The 27,379-nt window shown below is 28.2% G+C and overlaps 1 protein-coding gene across 1 annotated transcript; it reads left to right on the top strand.

Annotated features, from left to right (window-relative positions):
- The first annotated feature begins 3,472 nt into the window (after window positions 1-3,472).
- On the top strand, window positions 3,473-7,620 carry LOC105359989 (flexible cuticle protein 12-like). The gene is given in 3 exon segments (XM_011496760.1): window positions 3,473-3,481; window positions 7,380-7,565; window positions 7,567-7,620. Coding segments are annotated over 3 exon segments (249 nt in total).
- Window positions 7,621-27,379: the final 19,759 nt, after the last annotated feature.

The following is a 27,379-nucleotide window of genomic DNA, read 5'->3' as shown; positions in this document are numbered from 1 at the left end:
ATAGGCGATGATTATCAGTTCATTAGTTCATTATAAATCCCATTAATTTATGCACTAAACGTATCGTTGAATAATAAACGCTTTATAGTATAATAATATGGAGTGTGGTAGTATGCAATATAAATGTAAAGAGGCAATGGGAAAGGCTAAAATTCCGAAAGTCCCGCGAGCGTTTGGGCTGTCGGCGAGCAAAGAAATCAAATGCTCTGGATGTTCTGGAACTCGGGCCGTGAGAATTCATGAGTAGTACGTCGGTTGACGGGTTGGTTGGTTGGTTGGTTGGTTGGTTGGTTGGTTGGTTGGTTGGTTCGGTTTGTTTGTTGGTGATGGTGGTGATGGTGGTCGTGGTGATGGTTGGTTGATGGGGCAGGGGCAGGGGAGGGGGAGGGTGCAGGCATTGTCGCGGCGGCGTCGTGTCAAAGCGTCAGAGATGAGAGGTTAGAGGTTAGAGGCCCGAAGTACTCTCGCTATTGGAATAAGTCGGAGGTAACGACGCTTTCACTCTCGCTCGTAGCCGCATTCGAAAATCCGGCGCGATGACACGAGGCTCCGTCGTGTCAATTAGCCGGAGGGGAATTTTCAAATAAACAAGGGGATTTAACAATTTCCAGGGGATTACATTCGGACTTGCCGTATTTTCGGCGAGAGTTGCATATTGAATACGAGATGGGAAGTAACATCGAGGCTCCGACGAATTAATGCCTCGAGGTAAGATATTCCCGTGGAGTCGCCATTTATCAAGAGTGTCGTCCTTTCAATTGGACGTAATTTCATAAAGCATTATAAGGTACCTACCTCTCTATCCCGATACAATAGATAATAGATAAAACAATGATATAAGATAGGAGAGAGGTGACATTTACATTTTCGAATTTTTAAGAATAGAAATAAAAACAGCCCTGCAATCTAACCTAATTGCCATTTTGACATCGCGAATCTTATACATCTCTAATTCAATCAAGTCGGTTAATAATAGCTTAAAGGCATATTAATTGAAATATAAAGTACGTAATACTTGGCGATCTATAGGCATGAGCACTGAATAATCACTGGGCTCGTATCTAATAATAGTTCATTCGGATGTAAAATTCGTACATTTTTAGACGAGCTTAAACTGGCTTCGGTAACTCGCTCTTGTATTTTTTTTTTTTTTTTTATTCGATTTATTATCTTTATTTATCTATTATGTTTTACATCAATCATATCGCCATAAATAAATGATAATATTAAAAACGTATTTAACACAATTGTAAATAATTAAGTATTCTTAAATTTTTTTATTGATATGATACAACATGAACGTGAAAATCATTAAAAAGCTTGAATAACAAAACGTACTTGGAAGGTATTATTTTAATAATTTTTATTTTAATATAATAAATACTGAATAGATCGGTAGATGATTTACTGTTATTAAAGTAAATCTGCCCGATTGAAAATATAAAAATGGAAACGATTTTGTAATAAATGATCTGAGTTCAAGTACTAGTCAGACCTATTGAATACATAATTCTATCTATCAAACAACAAGTTCTATTAATATAAATTTTTTATACAAATCCATGATTAATACAATAATATGTAGTATCTAATAATTGTAAAGATTGTAATGAGAAATAATTTTATCGAACTATCTGAAATTATAATTACTTTCGTAATAAATTTTAAATAGAATATTGACGGTTTTTTTTTTTTTTTTTTTTTTTTTTTTTTTTTTTTTAAATTCTAGTATAATATTTAATGAAATTATCAAAATTTTCGATAAATATATATGTTTTTTTGGTAAGATTCCTGCTTCTGCATCTAAAATATATACCTGTATAATAGGATAAATTCTTTGAATAAAATTAATAAATGTAAAATAAAAAATATATATACGACCGCATTATCAACTTAGACATTTATTTTCATAAAAAATCTTCGCTTCATAAAAATTAAAAATATAAAGACGTTATTTAGAATTCGGATGTCTACTGAAAATTAAACGATACTAATGTTCATGCTCACTACGTCTTATTCTGAAAATTGTCAAGGTTTCGTAAACGTGATTGGAAGTTGTGAATCGACTTCCAAAATCACGCGAATGAAAACGATCTTTATCGACGATCTCAAAAGTCGTTTTATTCTTTTAATTAAAAATTTACCGTCCATTTAAATGATAAATATATAACACCATCGTATATTTACATCGTGTATGTATGTATATATATATATATATATATATATATATATATATATATAGCAAGTTTTTACTACAAAGTTTACCAATTCATTGTTACATTTTTGTTTATTCAACCATACAGCTTCTTGAAATATTTCAATTAAATATTACAAATTATATTCAATTTGCAATTGTTACAATTCATATTACTTACTGGGACTAATCTTATATCGCATTTAAAATGAGACCGATTATAGGCCAAATTGTACACTTGTACCAAGTTGTATTAAAACTTATATTACGATAAGTGTGATAAGAGGTGATTATGTTAGAAATTATGCAACACTATCATTTGATTTGCCTTTACATAATCTATATTGATTATGAATTAATCTTATCTTTGCATTATATAGTATAATATTAAATTTGAGATTACCTCTTTATTATATGCATTTCACTTTTAGCTATCCAAAATTACTCAAAAGAAATTATTTTTACAAGATCATTAGATCAAATGAAAGGATTTTAATTTAAGATAATGTATAGAATATAATAGGATTATCATGGCATAAACATCATATTATAAACAATTTGTTCTTTCTAACTCAAAGATTACTATTTATCCAATACAGTATATTATTTTCTAAGTAAGAAAATTTTGTAATATATAATTTTCTAAATGATTACTATATAATAAGGATGGAAGCCAATTCATACATATTATGTAGAATATTTTAAATTTCGTTAAGATACTTAAAGAGATTAGTCAAACTTGTCTATATAGATGACAATTGAAACGGATTGGACAACCGATTATTTGAGTATAATATTAATAAAAGAAATGAAAAATAGAACAAGAATAATGATTTGTTAAGGTTATGTATATTATGGTTCGAATTTCTGGTTCTCATCCTAAAATGACGACGAACCGAGAAAGTTTATTTTATGTCACTTTGTCTGCGTTTACGAGCATAATTCGATGTCATTGTGCATTATTATTCCCTTCACCACGAGCGAATCTATTCCAACACTAATCCGTGTGTGTGAGTGTATGGCTATTAATTATATATAAGAAAAAAGTTTTTTTATAGCTATTTTTCTTTCTATTTTTTTTTTTATTTTTTTATTTTTTTTGTATTCGTCGAAGAGCGGCTACGAATTTACGGGAAAAAACAAAACGAAAAAGTGGGTGGGGAATCCGTATAAAAACTCCACCATTCCACGTGGCAAACCAGTCACCAGTATACCTCGATCAATCGATTGTCCTTTTTTCCGTCGTAGCAATCGCGAAAGATAAACGTTCTTTTCAAGATGAAGACGGTACGTGTACAGTTTAAGAGATAAAGAAAATTTAAAGACATTTTTCTTCGCCTTTTAATAATCAATTCATGCAATTCAATAATGGCATTCGCTATCACGGCAATTATCATCGAAAATTTGCAGCTTAAAGAGCAACATTAATAAATTTCTTATTATTAACAAATAGCAATTGCCATCGTTATTGTTTAAAATTACTTAATCCAATTGAAATAAGAATAAACTTTCAAACACGTAGAAAAAGTAAAAAAAAAACTGCCGCGAATAAGAATAGCCAGTGATTTTTATACAATTAAAGTACAAATGCTTAAAAATATAATTCTAAATTATTCATTGAATTTTATTTCTATAGACATTCACTCTAGTTATTATATACTATTATACTTTCGTTATCACAAATGGTCCAGAAGTTCGACAACTGGAAATTAAACGAACAGCCCAAGCAACAACAATGTTGCAAATCGAGTGATCAACCGTCAGTAGCTTCTCCTTAGAAATGTTGCGACATCCAACGTCATTCGATAATCCAGCGGCGCAGCGGTTCTACCTTTTTTAAAGAGTCCAACGAAAAATCGAAAGACAGATAAACAATGGCGGTATTTCTTAAGGGCTGTCAGTTATCCGCGACTAAACGACCCTCCGCTTAACTGACGGGTCCACGTGTCACTTGCTTCTCTTCATTTTATACGCTCGCGTGCTAAATCCTCTCCCCCCCCCCTCTCTCTCTCTCTCACAGTCTCTCTCTCTCTCTCTCTCTCTCTCTCTCAATCTCTCTCAATCTCAATCTAACTCTTTCACTCTCCTTCCATTGAAATTAAGTGTACGAGTGGGGTACGCTGAACAAAGGGTTCGATTAAAGAAACGCATCGATTTATTTACTTTGCGCAATTTTATTTAGCTAGGGAAGCGCCCTTACTCTTACTACGGTGCCATTTGCATCGACTATTATTCGCGCAAGACAATTGTTAAGCGTAGATCGTCCGTATCACTAAATGAGTGACATAATCCGTAAAATGTGCGTATAATTGCGAGGAGAGTGCAACTAAAAATATCATTCGTATATTTTGTACATTAACAGATTATGCAATTCACCGTTTTAATAAAATATCGCTGATTTATTTGTTGGCTTAAGCGTTATTTTATTCATGATCTTCAAGAGTTGTAAAATTAAAATAAATTACCAAGACGTTTCTTGTGTAATAAAACGCAATTAAATAATCGGAAATATCTTCTGTAAGCCTTCTTTTCTTCGTATCTTCGTAAGACCTTCAAATCGAGAACTTCATTGTAGCTGTAAATAACTGGAGTTTATCGTAATGTTAATTAGGACGAACATTAAATTACGCCTACAACTGCTGTTTAAATTCAGTTAATAAGATTGGTTAATTCAAACATGATAGATGGCGCTTTCGCTTATTTTTTATCGCGACGTAAACAATCACTTTGAATGATTATTTTTTGAGATGAACGTATATTCGCAACGAATGCTGCGAATTTTGCACTCTATTCTAACTCCCATAATATATTCCAAAGGACAAAAGAAAATTATAAACCAAGCAAAATCTCTAGAGAAACGAATACATTGCATGATACTCCAATGAATATATTCTTACACGCAACACTGTATTTAATGCTCACCATAAAAGATCGATTCCATATATCATCATCATCAACTTTCTCTCTCTCTCTCTCCCTCCCTCTCTCTCTCCCTCTCCCTCTCTCTCTCTCTCTCTCTCTCTCTCTCTCTCTCTCCCTCTCTCTCTCTCTCTCTCTCTCTCTCTCTCTCTCTCTATCTCTATCTATGTATCATATCTTTATCTATCTCTCTCTGCCGCCACACACGCACACACACACACACACACACACACCTCCTGCTCTTTCACTGTGACTTCGCAGTGCGATTTCGGCGTTATGTAATGTTGTCTGGGGGCACTTAACGGATCGCGTGGATGACGCGCTCGACTAGTATAAACGAAATGATCGTTAACTTGCGAGATCTTTATCGAAAACACGGTCGAAGGAAAGAGATCAGGAATTAAGTTGGCTTGCTCTTTGTGGCGTAAATTTACTCGATCAAATTAGATCTTGAATGAATTGAGTCGTTAAATCAATAGCATTCGACATATCATCGAGTGGTTAGCGATCAATGTTTATATCGCCAAGGGTCATGGGCCGGCGTCGTCGTTCTCTATTTTCTCTGTTACGATGCATCACCTGGTGCAGTTGCTACGTCAACAAGGGCGATTCCACCCCGGAGATATAGGCACCGAGTGAGAGGAGCGCGACACGATCGTAAAGTTAGCGAGTCGACGAATGCGAAGTTTTGGAAAGGAGCGTCTTCACCGCCTGGAGCGACAAAGGGGCGGGGGAAAGGAGCGTGACACGGACGGCGCGTTGTGAAATCACGGCAATGAATACCTACGACGAAAGAGTTTATCATCCGGCGAGATTTTATCAGGGATTCGGCGCTCCTCGTGAATCAAACGGCGGCCATATCCACGACTCCTCGCACGTCGACGTGTATTTCGTTGACGCGTCTATCGTCTCAGCCGCCGGCGACGTTCCACGCCCATATTTACTGCACAAGCTCCTAATGCCGTTACCTACCCAACGTCCTTGTTTAGGTATCTCGTAATGTTCATCTCAGAAGTTGGACGACCGACACGCGAATTGCTTTTGAAGATGTGAGGTTAAATGCTTGGTCGCCCGATGAGACGGCGACTTTAATGAAGCGAAGAGCACCGCGGCGATTGAACTTCATCGAGGGAAAGCAAGGCAATTTTACAAAATTATGAAAAATCCAATGCTACTTATACTTCCACAAATCTCTCAATTGGGAGCTTTATCTTACATCCTTTATATAATTAATAATCCATTAGCATTTATTTATTTTACTCAATATGACGATAAGCTTCGCTTTGAATAAGTAATTTGTAAGACTAAGCAATAGCAACAGGCCTACATTAATTATCATCGTCGTTTATAAATTTATCATATACATTTATTAGTTGAATGGCGAATAATACTCGCTCGAAGAAATGCGAAGAAATGCCGATAATCAAAGGAAAGCCCATAAGCTTACAATATGTAAACCTATTTTACGTGTTTACTTAAAACTTAACGAGAAGCGTGTATTTAGGATGATGTTTTTATCATTGATCTGAAATCGCTACATAAATCTTCATAACCGATAGGTTTACCTTCGTACGTTTAAAATGCTCATCTTTCTATAATCTTTAAAGCAAGGAACAACATTTTGTATTTCTAATCCGTTACTATGAAATCTATATATTACCACTATTTGAGAAAGCTATTACGTTTAATGAATGAAATTTCATATTTACGTTATGTATATATATATATATATATATATATATATATATATATATATATATATATTATATCATGTATTATATATGGTAAATCTTTCATAAACTTAAGCCTCGCAATGCACTTATTTACAAATACACACAGATTATCCGTCTTATATTTGCATTATCCATAATTTTACTATATTACTTTTATTTCTGTTTCAACAAAACTTATTCTAAAATCATATGACAAATATTATATAAATATTTTATTAAAAAATATAACAAACCCCCCACCCCCACCCCACCCCACCCCCGCCATCCCATCCCTACCCCCATACACACACACTCACACAAAAACATATTTATTTAAATAGTTATAAATTTCTTTTTAATGGATAAATATTTTTAAATACTTGAACAATCAAATATCCCGATCAAATAAAGAATTTCAGATTATAATTTTTGCTGTACTTTTGGTGGTTGCGATTAGTAGTCCTCTACCCCCTTCTCTCCAACCACATAAATTCTTCAATACCGGTCACTTCAATACAGTCACTTCTCCGGTTAGGACAGACGATTCTAGATAGGACGTTCCATCGGACAACATCGGCCTCGACGGCTACAAGTTCGCATACGAGCTGAGCGACGGCTCGACGCGAGAGGAGTCCGCCCAGGTCGAGACCCGAGGTGTCGAGGATGCCGTACTCCGGGTGCGAGGCTCCTACAGCTGGGTTAACCCCGAGGACGGACAGGTGTACACCGTCACTTACTCACCTCGCCGAGGAAAACGGATTCCAGCCCCAAGACGCCCACCTACCCCTACCTTGAATTCAAGATTTTTTCTTCCGATAGTGTTTAATTATTTGCAAAGTCGTAATTTGTTTTAATAATACCTATGAATACTCATTGAACTTGGATGTATTAGCTTAATGATTAAATATTTTATTTTTTTCAATTATCATATTTCTCCTGTAATACAAAACTATTATTAATTATTACTATAATCAATTTGTACAGTACATTATAATCATTTTAAAAAATTATATCAATTGATTAGCGTTCTTCTTATGAGTTTCTTCATAATTGAAGAAACTAAATTTAAAACAATAACAATTTTGCAGTTCAACGTATAATTGATACAATAGTTGATATAAATATTTGTCCATTAGGATATCCATGGAAAATAAGTAAATTTTTTGGGGTTGTTTAATTGACAGATTGACGCGCCCGTACAATAAAAATTTTCCATTTTTTACATAAATACATTTGCAATAATTTAATATATCGTTTTTTTTTTTTTTTTTTTTTTTTTTTTTTTTTTTTTTTTTTTAAATAATTGGGTGATATTTTTAACGTATGTAAAAAATCTCTGTTTCCAATTTGAATATTTAAAATAGTTTTTGAAGAATTATTTGGTATTTTTCAATACTAGTTTGTTCACACTATCAATGCACTATGTTATTGTTTATTTAACATTAAAATTGTATCAATAATTATTTATTATTAATTTAAAAAAAACTTAATGAATTGATATAAATGATATACAAAAATAATTTGAATTATTTTTTTTCTATTCTTAGCTTATGACTCTTTTATGTTTCATCCCAAGATTCTTTTACCTAAAGAATATTTTATTTGAGATAAAACCTTAATATATTTGTGCTATCTCAGTGACTTAGACTTGGGAATGTTAAAAATTATTATAATCTTGATTATCTCAATTTAAAAGATAAATTTATTATAATGGTTTAGCACTTAATGTATATTGAATGTATAAAAAAAACGGTAATTATAAACGAAATATAATTATAAACGATATTATACTTTAAAATCTTCGATTCAATCATCTATTAAATCATTAATTTTTTATTTTCTTTTCTAATTTTTTATTCCATATGTTATACATATTTTTCATTATTATTTTTATTTCATAAAAAAATCTATTCTTTATGATTATTTATTACTTTAAATAGTATATACAGTTTTTCTCATATAATTTTATGAATTTCATCTGTATAGGTATAAATAATTTTCAATTAATTTATTAATTCTACATTCTACAGATCGAATAATTTATTATTTTGTCGCAAATTAAATAAATAAATATAGTGTACGAACGTTCTTAGAAACAAAATTTACCTTTCTTATTATATTATGTTCTTCCGTATTATGCAAACTTTACTTTCTCATAATCAGTAGGAAAACTTTTCCCATTTCTCCATTAAAGTCGTATATAAATATTTAACATGTGGTCGATATTTGACTAATTATTCGTATTTATTATAAAATCATTTGTCTCTCCTCATTTTTTTCTCTTTGTCACGAGTTTTAAAAAAGAATATGTTTTTACTACCAAAACTAACCTGTACTACGTAGTAACAATTAGTAATTGCTAAACATTTATTTTTTAACAATAAAATTATTGATATTAAATTAATAAAATTTACTTCTTAACTTTAAACTTATAACGTATAATAAATAACTTGCATTCAGAATACAAATTTAAAGTATTTAATGGTAATCACTTATTTGTTCATTTGCAATGTCACATTATCTATAATAAGGTTATTTGCAGGTAAATATAACTAATATTCACTTTGAATTTTTAAATAAATTTATTTTTATTTCATTTTAAATTGTTAGTTTTTATATTTCGATTCATTTTTTAATACTAATAATTATATTATCCCTTTACAATAGAAGAATATACATTCTCAAATATACTCTATCAAAACTTTGAGAGAAAAAGAAGATATGCGAAATCGTTTGTAATGATGCAAAATTATGATTCACTTTTTAATATTTTACTTAAATTAATCTTATATTTAAAGGGAGATCAATTGTCAATATTTTATCGTTTCTTCTAGCGTTATTGTACGAATAGATGGTAAAAACTGATAGATTATGGAAAGGTTATATAAAAAAAAGCTTTATACTATAATAAAAGTTTTTAGAACAAATACCTATAATTATCGAAATGATTTTTAAATCAATATGTTATTAATATTACCGTTTTTATTATTATTATTATTATTATTATATAGAATATTATATTAAGAGAAACGAAAAATAAATGAATAATTATTTCAATAGATACTGTTAGATATAATGATAATTGTATTCTAAGATGAATCAATTCCTACTGATATGAATAATAACTTTACATATCTTTAATAATCGATATAAATAGTGTTATAAAAATTCGAAAATCTGCCCCAACGGTTGATATTAAATAAAAAAAATTGTTTGATCGAGGCTAAAGAGGCATTAAAAGCTCTGTGCATATAAAAAGAATGCATTTATCGGGAATCGATGGAAAAATTGCATATACGTAAATTACCTTGAACCTGCGTTAGCTTGAACAAAAATCGTATTCAATCAATGCTTTTACAACAATTATTTAAGCAAAACGAATCACATATTTTTCATCCCTTTATAACTATTGATAACAGTTCGATTCTCTGCAAAGCTGACGTTGTAGTATAAACATTTTAACAACTCCATCGCCCAAATTCACGAGTTAAGAATACAGCTTAATTAATAAGACAATCTTCATTCTTCGTAATTGTTTTTAGTATTTATATATATATATATATATATATATATATATATATATATATAATATATAAATATATATAAAAATAATATATAATAATATAAATAAAGTATATTTATCATTACTCGTTTTCTAGAGAACAAGATACAAAAGTCTGTCCCTCGATAAATAAATATAAAAAAAAAACAACAGAAATAATAAGCATATAATTTATAATGTATATGTAATGATAAAACTCAAATAGACGAACGAAATATTTGTCATACTATTTATCATGTAGTTATTATTTATATTATAATATACTTATATATATAAAAATATTTTCTTGATGCTTTTAAAAAATTAGAAATTCATTTATATACTTTGTGTTATTTCGTTTTAAGTCTCTAAATTATACATAAAACATTTCAGATATAAGTTCGAAAGATCTTTAGAATTACGAAAGGTTGTATGGAGTGTCGACACTTAAAATTTAGACATATAAATATGCATTAGCTTATCTGCATTTCGGTAGTAAAAACTATTGCAGACAATAAATTTCGAGAAAGCTCAATTTTTCAATAGTTTGAAATAATTAATAAATGGCAGTCCATAAATATTGTCTATTATCTCCAATATAACTACCCACATAAACATATAACGGTATAACAAAAATTAATTTTTTTTTTTGTTTTTGTTTTTGTTTTTTTTTTTATTAAATTATTAACATCAAAATGCTAGAAAAATCGTATGATCAAATTTCCTTTAAATTAATCAATTTTATTATTACAATGATTTTCTTCCTTAATCTGAATTCGGCTAATATTATAAAAGCTTTTGCAACATTTTTATCATTAAATTATTGAAAATATGAAAGTAAGTTGACTAAATAAAATTAAAGTATTAAAAAATATCTAATATAATTATAAGTATTCATATACTTTTTATAAAAAAAGAAATCACTTTGTTGAAAACAATATATCGGTAATAACATAAAAACGTATATTAATCATCCGTAAATGTCATTGTAATGGAAATATTATTAGATATTAATTTTTAATAATAATAAAGATAAAAAGTACAAAATATTAATATTTATACGATGTTATGACCACAACGTTGAAAATTATATTAAAATATAATTATAAACACTGCTAGCTAAATAAATGTTCAATAATCTACGTTATAAAGAACTAAATATGCCGAAATATGTCATCCCAATTTTTGTTATTGTTTATATGATAATATAATGTATATCATTGTCTCTATTAACCTCCTAAAGCAAATGGAATACTTTCTATATGTGTTCTATATCGTAATATATAGTATCGATATGGAGAATTATAATTTAAATTTTTAAGATTGGGACTTCATTCTGTCAAACAGTTAATGCCCGTCTATCCGACCCAATTCTCTAATCTGAAAGTAAATTCAAATCCTATTAATATTTTCATAGATTGACTTTCAAACGTAATAATATTCTCGATCTGAACATACTGAAATTATAGAAATTATATTTGACTGTATCACATTTTTACTTATATTAGTTATTTAAAATAATAATAAAAGATTAGAAGATTCATTCATACCCGTTACACTATTTCTACTATTTATTTAATGGTTTTCTTTAAAATTCTAATTAATTATAAGGGAAAGTAAAACTTGGATAATGACTGATGTAGTGTCTTAAAGTCGTGTCTCTATAAAATTAAACGTACATTATAATGGAAAAACTCTCACTACTTTTGAAATATAACGAAATTAATGTGATTCATACTTAAATTTAGTAACTCGTTCAAATTATTATATAAATATTAATAATTATATAAAATAGTTGATATCATCTGGTTTTATATAATTTTTTTTTTTATTTTTATGAAACTTATATGCTGATATAATATAATCATAATCTGTTATTTATGTTACAAGAAATTTATATTAAAATATGTATGCTTTATATGATCAATTTTGATGATTTTAATTAATAATTTAATGTGTTAAAGAACATTTCAATATAAAAATAAAAATATATCTGTATTCTAAACCATTAAACAAATAAAATAATTGGAATGGTATTTTAAAAATATGTAAGATACATAAATGTACAATAATTATAATTAACTAAATATCTTTAGAGGATAATTATCTGGAATTTTTTTAATTTCTATCGTAAAGGCGAAATTAATGAAAAATTTTCCAAAATTATCTATAAACATATAACTCTATAACAAAATATTGATATTTAATATAATTATATGAGATATAACATATACGGTTAGTAAATATCTATAATTTCATTAATATATAATTCATATGATCAAATTTCTGAATTAATTTATAATTAATTAATGTATAATTGAAGAGTAAATACTTTTCGGCGTAACTTAAATTAATATCTAGATTATATAATGAAAGTTGAAATATGAAATGCTCGATTATATTTGAATGTATTTTCAATGAATAAAAATTATTGATTTATTATATATTTGCTTATATATATATATATATATATATATATATATATATATATTTATATATGTATGTATGTATGTATGTATGTATGTATGTATATATTACAAATACGTAAGGTATATTCAAATCATCTTTTCATTATCATTTAATTCTAACAGGCAACATATTTTTGCATTTTCTTAATTAATTATTTCATTCAACATATTATGAATAATCAAAATTATTTAAGGAAACTTTTATTTCTATATAATGCTGTATGTCAATAATAGGATCGGAAATTTTTTAATAATGGTTCACATAAATTTCATAGAGATATTCGCATCTCTATCTTCCTATTAGAAATGTATTAGAATTGTATTGATTTCCAATATCAAAATTTTTATTTTTATTTTATATAATATTTGTATGTAAATTATGAAAGTTGAAAAATAAACTTTTATCACGAATGAAGGAAAAATAACGTATTATACATTCGCTACCAATCATTCAACGTCAAAGGCAGATAAGGCATCTAAACAATTGTCTTAAATGTATATTGGGAAAATAAATTTTTAAGTATAAAATATTGAAATACATTAGCTTCTTAATCTTATAATTCAAAAAAAAAAAAAAATAAATGTTATTAATAATCTTATTCATTCGTATTTGGTTTTTAAATTCAGTATAATTACATATTTATAAAAAAAAAAAAAAAAAAAAAAAAAATAAAAGACAATGTTATGAAGTCTTTGCATATGAATTATACACTTGAAATTATTTTTAGTATAAATTTGTTAAAAATAATTTTTTACCAAATATTATAATCTAAATTCTAAGTTCTACGTGTTAATATGAATATTAATAATTGATGTATAAATGATGTGTAAATTTTCATGGATTTTCGTCGTTAGGATATATAGAAATAAAATCTACAGTAAAATATAAAAATAACTTTAATATTTAAAACACAAATTTAAGGCGAAAAAATTAATGTTCTTTATAGGAAAGTACGTTATTCTATTTATTTGAGTATTCGCGATATTAATTTAAAAAATATTTTGAAAATGTTTTTGTTTATTTGGCATCGCTCTTATTCATTATATCGACCCTATAAATATTGTGCATCAAATTACAATGACAAATTTATAAATACAGTTTTGATAAGTAAAGTATAGTTAAAATCTTAACTACCAAGTAGATCCGAACTTACAAAAATGAGCAAATAAAAGAGAATTGCAATACGAGTATGCTTCTTTATCCCTTCGGAGCCATTATGCCCTTAATAATATCTTGGTTGAACTTTAGGTTGAATTATAAAGTCATCGTGGCTCAACGTCAACTGTTCGTCATCCGCGCGTGAAAGTCTCCACTCGGAGCAATAAACTAGTCCTGAGTTATTCGTTAAACGCTTTCTAAAATATGATACAATAAATAAAATTTCGTCAGACGAGACATAATTTTTATAATAAGATGTCGAAAAAGTTTTCTTCAAGTGGTCTCGATTTCATATTCAATGATGATATAAAAATTCAATCCCATTACGAAGACGATAATGGTAAAATTATTTCTGAATTAAGATTGTTAATTTTAAGAAGCAGCGCTTCTGAAAAATCAAGTTTCTCAATAGAAAAATTAATTTTTAAGTATATTGTTTTATTATGGAGAATACTTTCTCAATGGAATTTTACAGTAACAGATATGGATAAAGGTATTTCACACGAATGAGTAAAAAAGAAAAAATAATTGCCTAGTACAGTTACAAATTTTTAATATAATTTTTAATATTTAAATGCTTTAAAATTAACATCTATCGCTGTCACTAAATTAAATAATCGCTTTGAAACTATAAATGAGCAAAATTATTGATAGCGCATATTTAGATGTTTTAATAAAATGCCTTGAAAGAATTAAATCGAAGAATTATTGTAAATATGTGTTATTAAATGAGTATGATTACACCTTAGGTACTTGAAAAATTTTTTTTTATTGAACTCTCTGCTGGCACGTTTCGCCTACTCAAATACTATCGTTGAGTAAATAAAATTGAATTTTCATGGCGAGAGATCATTTTGATGCAATTTTTCCACGTGATAGCAATTTATACGAAACTATTTTATTATATTTTACATTACGATTGAAATTCATTGAATTACCGATAACATTTGCATTAGAAAAAGTTTTTAATATTTTTGTCAATATTCAGCATGAACGTAACTCATATAAATATGCATATTTCTAAAGGCTAAGAGATTAGTAATTTCGAATAGCAAAATTGAGAAACAAAGGGCATAAATTAAAAAGAATTAGCCTCACTATGCGTCTTCTTTATTTTTGCACAACAATATAACGCTCTATAATTATGTGAATTTCTCCAACTCTTTCGATCATGGATTATTAATCCAATGAGACGTCAATCTATATTTAATGTTTTAAACGAATAAATAACTATTTTAAATTCAATAGCCATCTAAATACTTTACAACTATCATTATGAGATACATAAAATGATTGTCTGCATTGACTGTGTACACTCGCATGTCGTGCTTTCATGAAAATAAGAAAAAAATATGTTTAAATTATTAGCATAACAATAATAAGTGATGATACACAATATTTTCAAACAAACGGCTTTTAAAGGCGCATAATAAATTCATAAATAAATGCTAATTTATATCAATACACTATTTAAAGAACTGCTTATGCAACTGGACATAAGATATTGAAGAAAATGAAGTTCATTAAAGTCTTAAAGTCTGGAATTGGAATAACAAAGAACACGCCGCTGTTCGTGATTTATTGTCGGTCTCCAATCAGAGAGCACAGCATCAACGAAAGCCAACTATCGGGCCTTCTATTCCCGCAATTCCAGGAACCGGATGAGGAGCAACCAGCCTTCCCCCCCCCCCAAATCCCCAAATCCCCAAGCCCCAAGCCCCAAGCCCCAGCCACAGCCACAGCCTCACGCCACCCGACAGTGTCAACGCTACTCGCACTACCACCTACGCACTGATCGTGTCAATCGCCGATTAAAGCTTATTGTTTGACAACCGAGGGCTACTTTTACACTCGGAAAATATTTCGTCTTGTATAATTCTAATATGCTGCGATCCCCGCTAGTCTACACAATCGTTGAATATTCTATAATACTGTCGTAAAAGTATTATACTTTTTCAACTGCGGAGTTTATCAGGAGAACGTGACTATTTTCTCGCCAAAGTGGAAAAGTTGATATGAGGTGTGGCTAAGTTCTTAAAGGAAATATTTGGAAAGGCCTAAATAAAAGTACATGACATTTAATAATATTAAATGTCAATCAACTGCTGAACTACAGCTTCCTTACTAAACATCACCATTCTACTTACATATCACTGATTCTTACAATAAACCATTTTCAATCAAATATTAATTTAAATCAATCGAGGTAAATAAGATTTTTAATGTCTTTAAAGCTAAGTCGTTACCATTGTCTTTGACAATTCATTGGCATTTAAGATGTACAATACATATATTTAATTTATATTTATTAGCTTAAATTCCTTTTAAATTGCTTTGTTCACAAATTAATGTCTGTAAAATGTGAATAGTGATTACTTCGGTAATTTATATATATGTGAAATTTATTTAATAAGTAAAATGTCAATCACTTGCTTTAGAAACGAAATAGATTTGTAAATTGAGTACGAATGTCAAATTATCATTGATATAAAGAACATTTGCTTGAAATTATTTCGTGAAATAGTTGATTTTTACTCAATAATTTTGACTTCATAGATTATGTGAATTTTATTTAATATAAAAATCTTTCGCAATAGTGTGCGCATTGTTAGGAATTTATTAATATAGCAATGTAATTTATTAACACGCATGAAGAATAGTAAATGAATCACGATTTTCAAAATGTTAAATAAGAAATGTAGATAAAGAATTACAAGCTTAAGGATCTTATTTAACCAAATTTTTAATCATCAGGCGTATGCAAGTTTACCATATATCATAGAGTATCATAGAATGCGAACGTAAAATAAAAAAAAAAAAAAAAAAAAAAAAAAAAAAAAAAAAAAGAGAAAGAAAAAAAAGTCCTGACATAAAAATGAGTCATATTGAACAATCGGCTTTCCCTCGATTCTCCGAGTTTTATTAAATTTTATTCTCCGCGTAACGTTATCTCTTGTAATATTGTCCTCCTTACGCTCATCCATCATACCCCACGGGAGAAGAGCCGCAGTACGTTAACATAACAGCAAGTGCAAATACGTCGAGCAGCAGTCGGCGACTAGAAATGTCAAGTAAAGAGAAAGCGAGGAGTCAAAAGAATTTTAGAGCACAGCCGAAGATGTTGTGTCAAGCGGGAATTCTTTTAAATTATCAACATTTTCGAAAAGATTCACCATTGCTAAAAGTTCGCCGAAACCGGGGATGCGCATTACGATAAATTGGATAAACGATTGTACTAATCACTAATCAATCGGGCCTCTGACTATTAACTCTCTTAGGCATGCCTTGGTAGGCATGGCATTGGTAAGTATCCAAATTGTCAAGTATCAAAAATTCTCCTGACATAAAGCTAAGATTATTACGATTTTATTGTTTTGTTCATAATTGACGCACGACAGTTGGTATTATTACTTTACGCCAGCTTACGCCACAGTTGACCCATCACACCTATTATACAAGCATATGTTTAGCGTTCGAAGAAAATACAAATAATACTTTAGATATATTGTTCTTATCGCACGAATCGGCTTTATTCATCGCTTTATCATTAATATGAAAACGCACTGATTTGATTTCTAAATATTATTATTATTTATGAATTATTCTTAGCATTGTCCAATACTTTAAAGTATTATTTAGCTAATATACGAAATATATAAATTTACTTTTAACGAACTAGTATGTCGTCTATAAATAACTCACCTCCAGTCGCTGTTAATAACGTTTGTCAGTGACGGATTTCTTCAAGAAACGGAGTTTCAAGAACCTATAAAACAGTACCTCCAAATCCCACTAAATACGGTATATGCTTGGTTTTGTAATCATTTTGGATATTCTATTTCAACATCAATGTCGTTGTCAATGTTTGGCCAAGATGAATTTCTTATTTTATGCATGTTCGATTATTGAAATACATCTAATTTTAATCTTATACTATAAGATGTCATAAGAAGAAAGCTTTTGCGTGCTGCGTTTACGTAGAGATGGAAATATTTAGTTAATTCGACATGGGGTTTACCCATTCGGCTAAGGTATCGGATATTCTGCTTTTACTGTATCATATCCATGATATGCGAAAGCTGATAATTCGTTACTTTGTCACTATTAATCAACTCTAGCATTCATATTTGCGAACCAAAAGAATGTTTGTTTTTTTTTTTTTTTTTTTTCAGCAAACTTTACCATTTAAAATCATCTATATCTTTTCGTCTGAATAAATCAACGTCTTTACAAGTAAAGTGTCATGAATTTAAATTCTCAATTGTTAATAAAAATTTTTACATCAATTTTGAACTTGATATAAGTTTATATTCACTAATCGATTGGATTAAATTTTTTATTTGTTTTTTTTTTTTTTTTGTTTTTTTTTTTTATTCAAATCAAAATAGTATCACAAAATAGTAAATTATAAAGTATACATCGATGAAAACCTATTGTCAGTATTATTTTTAATTTTCCAGTTCAAAGTACACAGCTGCAGCAAAATAACGCCATTTAAGGAAAATTAAAATAGCAAACGTTAATGAGTGAAGGTAATATAAGCAAATGATGTCACTATTCATAAAACATAAGAGACATTTTCTGCGATCGTGTAATATTAATTTTTAATCTCACTTTTGCACACAAAAATTGTTTTTTCAATGAAAGTAATTATAAAGAAAGCTTTTCAAAACTACTTAATAATATAATAATAGATTATTAAGATAATTATTTTAAGAGGATTTCTTAGTTAAATTGCATAAATTAGAATAATCGAAGGTTTTGTAACATTAAAATTCTTACTGCTGATATTATGTATCATGTATCGATCAGCGAAAGAAAAAAAATTCGTAAGAAAAAAAATGTTTGAATTTACATTATACTTATTCATTTGCGAACAAATTATAATTAATTCTCGAATGCTGCTTCATATATTATTATAAATATTTGCTTGAATTTGATTCGATAGCAAATTCTTTTTTATTAAAATAATTGAAATTTTATTTTATATAAATACAAGCATTGTTTTTTAATTAATATAGTTTATTAAAATATAGGCTTAGAATATATTTTATTGTCAAATCATATATATTTATTGATATAAATGAAAGTCTATTAAAAAATTTATTTGTTTAATAAAAGCAATATTTACGAATATTATAATACCGCAAGACTATTTCTCATAAAAATAATGTATCATATAACTAGATATATTTTTTCTCTTTCTCATTATAGGATATTGTATTATTATTATTTACTATATTATATATAAATGAATACATTATGTAAGGATTTAATTAAATACGTTTTACCTATACCTTTAACTTTTTTTATCCTACATTATTCAATATCGAAAATCTTCATACATTTTAAATATAGATAAATCAATTTACTATCTTTTACTTTTAATAATTTTCTTTTGCTTCCTTAATCAATAATTACTCTAGGCTGCAGACATGAAGTTTCGATCGAATTTAATTTATATACAAAATACTCATCGATTAATTTTCCTTCACTATTTTATTCTGGTCTAACATAATACAAAATGTTGACTATTTTAATGAAGATTACAAAGAAATTTTATTTAAAGCAACGATAGTATATATATAATAAATAATAAAGTCATTATAATAATGATATATAGTTTGTTTCATGAAAAATGATTAATTATTATCGATATGAGTATTAAGTACAACATTTGAATGCAATAATGAAAACTGACACAATTGCCTTCGTAGTATAAATTTTTGTAATAATAAAAAATTAATAAAAACCATTAATTATCGATATAAGATAAAAGTTAAAATCATTAAAAAATTGAGCGCGAAAGCTCATAGATAAGTAGTATAAAACTAATTTATTTTAAAAACCATACATAACATATATAATTTTTACTATATTTTATAACATTATTATTATTATTATACTACGCATATTATATAATTATAATGCATTTTTTAAGAAAAATTAAATTTTCATCACTTTAAACTCTGGCAACCACCTGCATCCAATGATATACAAACAAAGATCAAACAAATTTTCATTGGCTGGCTTATACTAATAAATTTAATTAAATCGATTTTCTTAAGTCTAATAAAAAAAAAAAAAAAAAAAAAAAAAAAAAAAAAAAAACGTTATTGATGCCTTAATTACTTACGATAACTTATTGACTTTCTAACTACTAAAAGAATAATTTAAAAAAAAAGTGCTTATCCTCCTATTAATCATAATTGATTGCGCCAATTTATTGGAATAAAGTTTGAATAATAATTAATTTACAAATTTAATAAATTGTATATAATACAATATTTTCTGTCTTTATTTTTAAACTGAATTGAAATTACAGATTCAAATAAATATTCAATAATAAAAAATATATAATGATTAACGTTAAATGATAAAATACATATCTATTCATGTATAAAGATATTATTACACTCATATATAAACGTAATTAAGAAAAAGTTGCAAACTTTTTTAAACTAACTTTTAATTAAAAAAAAATCAAAACATTAAAAATAAAAAATACATTTCATTTTTTAACATATAAAAATTATTTTGGATTAATTATACCATATGGAGGTGTAATGTTTTGTATTATTAATCCTTACAACAACTTTATTTGATCATAAAACAATATCATTTAATATTTGCTTTTATTAATTGCTGATGCTTTTTCATTTTCGTCGTTTCTCCTACTCTAATTCTATGTACAAAAACAGACATTAGTCAATCATACTTTGCAAAAATATTCCAATAAGTGAATTTAATTTAATCGAAACTCAGCCTTAAGTTATATGTATTTATCTATTTATAGTTTATTGAATTTACGAAATCTTTAAAATTTCTGACTACACCTTTGACACTCGATATTACAATTTTAAAGTTTTTCTATTCGATTACATATATAAAGTATTATATTTCATATAATATTGGAATGACGAAAAACAAAAGATAAATAAAGGCATTGAATTGTTTAATTTAATATTAAAGATCGTAGAATTAATGTTTTTTTATTACATTAATTTTCATATAAGAAAATATATGAAATTGTATATTATTAATGCAATGTATATTTAACGCAAATCCATTGAAAGGATGTATCCACTGTATTATGATAATTAAAATTAATTAATAAAAGAAATAAAAAAAAAAAAAATCAAAAAATGTAATTTCTAGTATGGAAGACTTAATTTTATAATATTAATATAATCAAAAGAGTATTTTGTACAATTAATTAGTAATAATTTTAATGATAACTATATACTAAAATTCTTTTCTATTACCTGTACATTGCCATTCGCATAATGTTTTTTCGACATTATGTTTATAAGAATTAGCATTACACTGTAATAATACATTTTTGTTAAATAATAAAATTACGTTGCTTACACAAGAAAATATTTTTATAATTGTGAATTAAGTTATCGATCATTTTCATCTATTATGAACTTGATTATGAAATTGCATATTTAAAAAATTGTAATTTTCAAATAAAATTCAATTAAGATTACAAAAATATAATTATTTTATTTTAAATTGTTCAAGTTTTTAAACATTGTATTTTTATGTTTATAATACCAGTGTTGAAATATTTTAAATCGAGCATGTAATAAAAAGAAAGTGAGGCATATGGATGAGCAATTTCAGTTCTAGGCCATGAATTTTAATAAAATTTTAGAAAATGGTTTTAGATGTTAAGAAGTGAAAGTAAATTATATTGCATAAACTAACGATCTTTTATTCGATCGAGAAATAAGATCGTTTTCAAATATTTGCATTATTAAACTTAACGTATAATATACGTTCCTGTTAAGTTAAGACAGAATTTATGATCGATTTGCAAATTTTATCTAAAAATAGAAAAAAAAATGTCTTGCCAATACAACATTGTATCATATCATAAATGGCTAATTGTTGATGCGAATTGATTAAATATTAAAACATGTCACTTTGAATTTGATATTGATCTTAAATTAATATCAATGAATTGAATAATAAATGTATATGTATATTAAGTTAAAATAAGCTCTGCAAGTTAATCGAGTTAATAAGAATAAGATCGCGATGATCGAATAGAAATTGTATATTTATGATTAGCCATAACTCAATAATACAGAATTTTAATTATTCCGCATATTTCGATAAATGCTAAAGAAACTGGAATATTTGCTTACGAATATACACGGGGATTAGGGTTCATATAATATTAAGTATTCTACTAATTTATCAATCGTAAAAATATAATTAATATTTGCGATGCTCAGAAAATATTGAGCTCGCATCCTGTGCCAGTGTCCTTGGAGCCGATTAATGATTCGCTCGAACTGCTCTACAAGGTCTCTAGTGAAAATGAAAGTTACTCAAACGCAATTATATGAAGAAGAAATGTAATTCCTGACGATGATTTTACTCTTGGTACGACCTTTCGTCCGATACCCCGTAACGTCCAACAATGAACTATTTTACCTTCAATCAGATACCACATACGTACTTTAATGGTATATACGCTTCCTTATCTTCCGCAATACACGTTACATTATATTATATGCTTCTTTGGTGATTTGGTTATTGATTTCGTTAACTAACTGAGCAAAGTGTGAAAAGTTAATTGAATTTTCAGCAAAATCCTACTAGAATATAATTACCGTGACACACAAACGCCAAGTTCATTAGCAATTTGATTATATTCGGCTTAACGAGAACACATGAATACATTGACTTATACAAATATCTACTTCTTAGTGTTGAACAGTGTATGGAATTCTAGGAGTGACAGGTAGTATCAGCGCTTAAGAAGTACTTTCGCTTCTTCAATTCTTAAGTATCTGATAAGTGCGTAATAACAACTATATTAATAGAATTATCTATAATAATGCTTATAATAAATGAATATTCGAAAAGTACTTGCGAGCTTCTCAAACTGATTAAAGATGGTTTTTCATTTTATATTGAAAGCAACGTATTCAGACATTGGCGTTATTCTTTAAAATTCACCAACTTCTTTGCATATTTAGAAATCTAGCCATTTACATAATGTATACATAGCCATCCACTAAATTTCAATAAATACACAAATCACTAACATCTTCGACAAATACAAATAAAATTTATATTAAAATCTATATTACTTCAATTAGCCATACTTTAAAATCTTGAAAAATAATATCGTCGATATTATTTTCAGCATATTGTAATTGTGTAATATTGCAAATGAATTAACCCGGAAGTGAATATATATATATATATATATATATCTTCTTATGAAATTGACCAATAATTGAAGCCTAATAGTAGAAGATCTTGGCAAAGTGTTTTAAGTTTAAAAACTTTCAATAAAAACAAACAAAATGACGTCCACATAATTTATCGGAAAAACTAATGAATCTTAAGTACCTTTATTCTTCGAGTCTGCGGCATTATCAATAAGAAATACACAGACAATTTTCTAATATTTTGTCGGCCACAGTCTACAACGCTAAATTATTAATCGTATTGCGTGACGTAAGCGGTATCATTTCCTCAAAGGTTAAGCCGTTGAAAATACAAGCTCAATCTTCGTGATAATATCACAGAGACAAAATTCGCATTGGTAATCGATATGTGCTTTGGTAGAGCTGGAGAATCGCGCATCTCGTAAATAGTTAATGAGATCTTAGGGGGTGGTCACAATGGTCCACCTACTGTCGAGTCTCGCGAACCTTCGACTGTGTGCTCGATTGTTGCGAAATTGAAGATCGTAAGATCAAGATCGTGCGGTGGTCGAGGATGGGTGCGGATATATAGGGACGACCTTTAGTCAACGCCAATAAACGCCGTTCGAGTAGCATTGAAAACAAAAAAAAAAAAAAACAACAACAACAACAACCGACGCGACATTGCGAAGTATCCTCGATTCAATGATAAGCGTTATCTTATGAGATCGAGTGTAATAAGAAGACGCGTGACAAAATGAATAATCTCTTCGTATATCTATATATAATTATATGTAATCCTTCGTATACGCACACGGCTATGTGCAAATATGTAAATTTTCAACATATTTACATTCTTACATCATTGTATTCAATTATTCGAATAAGTGTTGTATCCGTTGTGTTAAATACATTGGAATTGAGGAATATTTGGAAGATCGATGAAAATTCGTAGGCTATGAAAATTTGATAAAATTGATCGTCAACAATTATCCTTGAATTTAAAGAGACTTCCTTAAGGAAAGCGTATTTCCTCCTTAAGGATCGTGTGTAAATTAAAAGTCGCCTCGAGTGTCATTATTGATTGTAAACAAATTATATGTACATATGTACAAACTATATATACGTATAGATAAAATATTGATAATAGAAAGATTAAAATATCTAAATAAGCTACATTTATTTATTTAAAATAAATTTGTCAATTTGTACTATGTTACTTGGTGTAATATATATATATATATATATGATATTATATTTTTGTTTATTTATTTACAGGGTGTATTTAAGCAGTTGTAAGTATTTTTATTTATTTTTGCTTGATTACCGCTTGGCAATTTTAATTCATCAATTAATTAATAAGACAGAGAGCAGACTAATTATGCATTGATAAAATAATTTTCGATAAAAGTTTTTCTTTTTTTTTTTTAATAATTATTTTAAAATAAAGTCATACTTATGAGAAATTTATTTGTACAATATTTTAAAGTTTATTATTCGCATCATTCATAAAAGAATTCGACATTATTAATATATATTTTGTATAATTATTGAAAATCTTAAACGAAAAGAAAGCTTTGAAATTCAGCATTTTAAGTTTGTATATTATTCTTCTGCTATATTCGTGTAAAGTATTGCAAGATAAATAAATATGATTTTTATATAATTTTTCATTATATTTATAAAAGTTACGAGCAATGATTAAAGTACAGTAGGATTATTGTTTTTATAAGACTTGTAAGTCTTTAACTGGAATTATTTTAATATATATATATATATATATGAATATAAATAAAACAATAGATGTGAACGAAATAGGAAGCAATAAAAGTTTCTGTCCATACATAATAAAATACATATAATAAATGGTAATCTATAGTCGTTACAACTATATATTACAATATAATGTATGAGTGTACTTATGTTTATATACTTTTTAAAACTAAAATATTGAAAGTTGCAATAATGTGTTTTAAAAGAGATAAAACATTGCCTGCTACATTATTCTAATCATTTTTTGTAATATGGCTTAAATTTTCTAATAAATCATTTGGAATTATATATTGAAAGATTAATTATATGCCTTTTAGAATTTAATGTCTTATTAATAAAATTGTATTATAATTTTATATTTTATATTAGATTCTTAATATAAACTGTTTTATTAAATAAATAATAATAAATTGAATGAGTAATTCTTGAATTATATAAATGTTTCTCAACTCTATTAAAAATGTATTCGTATAAAGTTATATCAACTCGAAAATTATTATTGTTGTGGTAATATGTGTTGTTGTTATTGCTGTTGCTACTATGCATTGCTGTTATGTAAATAAAGAATAAAATATAACGTGTGCCCATATACATAAGTATGTATATGTGTATGCGTGCGTGTATGTACCTTCAACGAATCTTATGTTATTTAGTGTATTAGTCACTTTTGCACTGTTACGAAAAAGTTATAGCTCTTTGAAATCTTCATCTTGCAAAATAATTAAGGTGCTGATTCTTTTCGCAATATTCATCACACTCCTAATTTAGTTTTCATTAAAGATATCTTTTCGCACATTCAAATTCCAACATATATATTCTACCATTACGCAATGCCGTTATAAAAGAGCTATCAATGGCATTAACTTGGTGTTGATAAAAAAAAAAGAAAAGAAAAAAAAGAAAAAAAGAAAAAAAGGGAAAGATTGCGTCAACATGAGGCGCAGTAAAGAAATCATCAATTATGCTCTCAGACAGAGGCCTAATTAATCATTACCATCGATTCGTGAACGTAAATAAATAACATGATGTACTAAGGTGCAAATTTGGCAAAAGAATAATTCTCGTCACTTACGCGCTGCTACGTTATGCGCTCCTAATTCACGCACTTAACGATCGCAAATTTCCACTACAAGAGCGACGCGCTTTCCCCTCATCCTCCTCATTTATCCCTCCCTCATCTTTATATCACCACCGAATTTCGATCTCCACCACATGTCTCTCTCTCTCTCTCTCTCTCTCTCTCTCTCTCTCTCTCTCTCTCTCTCTCTCTCTCTGTCTCTTCATCGGTCGCGCATTATGAAAGTGAATGCACAACCTTCGATCCATAAGATTGACTTTCCACCAGCGGTTCTCCGGATCATCGGGATCCTCTCGCTCTCTGCCGTCCGCGCGAATCTTAGCGGCTAACTGCCAGATTGGATGCGCTCGCTTTAGTAGCAATTTGAATTTGACATATGCATTTTTCATCTCTTTGCGCCTCTCGCTTTATTTTGCGAAAGCGTACGTGGCCGTACGAACTTGTGCCGATGAAAACGAATCGAAGTTGCGAGTTTATGTTCGGATGAGATATTCGAGTCCGGAAGGGAATTACCTTAAACGTTCGTATCTGCACACACAGCCTGGCGAATTCGTTTATTATATTTGCCTTCGACTTCGACATCATACTCCTAATTATTGTTTTTTTTTTTTTTTTTTTTTCATTGAATCTCCGCGCTGAACGACTTTACGCAAATATTTTTTGTATTTGTCATGCCTCTATAAATCACGAGATACCCGCGCTAAAATCTTTATATCGGGCTACAATTGGAATACATAAGAAAATGCTCCTATTTTATTTTCTCTATATATTTCCCACTTTTCCCCCTTCATTGGGATTGAACATGACAGTTAATGCGAAAAATTGTCATAATAATAAATAATCGTAATCGTATCATAAAGAGATACCGAGGGGGTTGTCAGATCAATTAACATTGTAATTATCTCGACTGATAATTATAAATGACCCTGTTGTATCATGTCATAAAAAGCTTTTGGTAGCTGAAATTACACGCGCACACGGTACTTTTTATAATTCGTTAATCGCATATCATTAATTCAAGTGCGTCTCAGCGATAATAATGTATAATACAGTAGTGTATATAACTTGAGCGCGAAACTACTTTAGGCTACGAACAATGCTGGGCAAAACCGCAAATATCAAGCTACGTTTCAACAACAACAGAATTTTCTTGAATAAACGGTGGTAATATGCGAGTGTGGTGAGATTACACATTACGTCGACGTGTAGGTAATGTAAAATAAGAGGCATCGTCGACTTCCCCGACCACAATCTAGGCAAAAGTTGCAGGACCAAAGAACAAGAAATACGTAATAATTTAAATATTACATTACGAGAAAATGCATCGAATCTAATGTGCATATCGATCAAAACTTGATCATT

The sequence above is a fragment of the Ceratosolen solmsi genome, unplaced genomic scaffold (genome assembly GCF_000503995.2).
Source record: "Ceratosolen solmsi marchali unplaced genomic scaffold, CerSol_1.0 scaffold29, whole genome shotgun sequence".
Classification (NCBI taxonomy): Eukaryota; Metazoa; Arthropoda; class Insecta; order Hymenoptera; family Agaonidae; genus Ceratosolen; species Ceratosolen solmsi.
The sequence above is the reverse complement of the archived record's forward strand: the minus strand, read 5'-3'. Positions and strand labels throughout refer to the sequence as shown.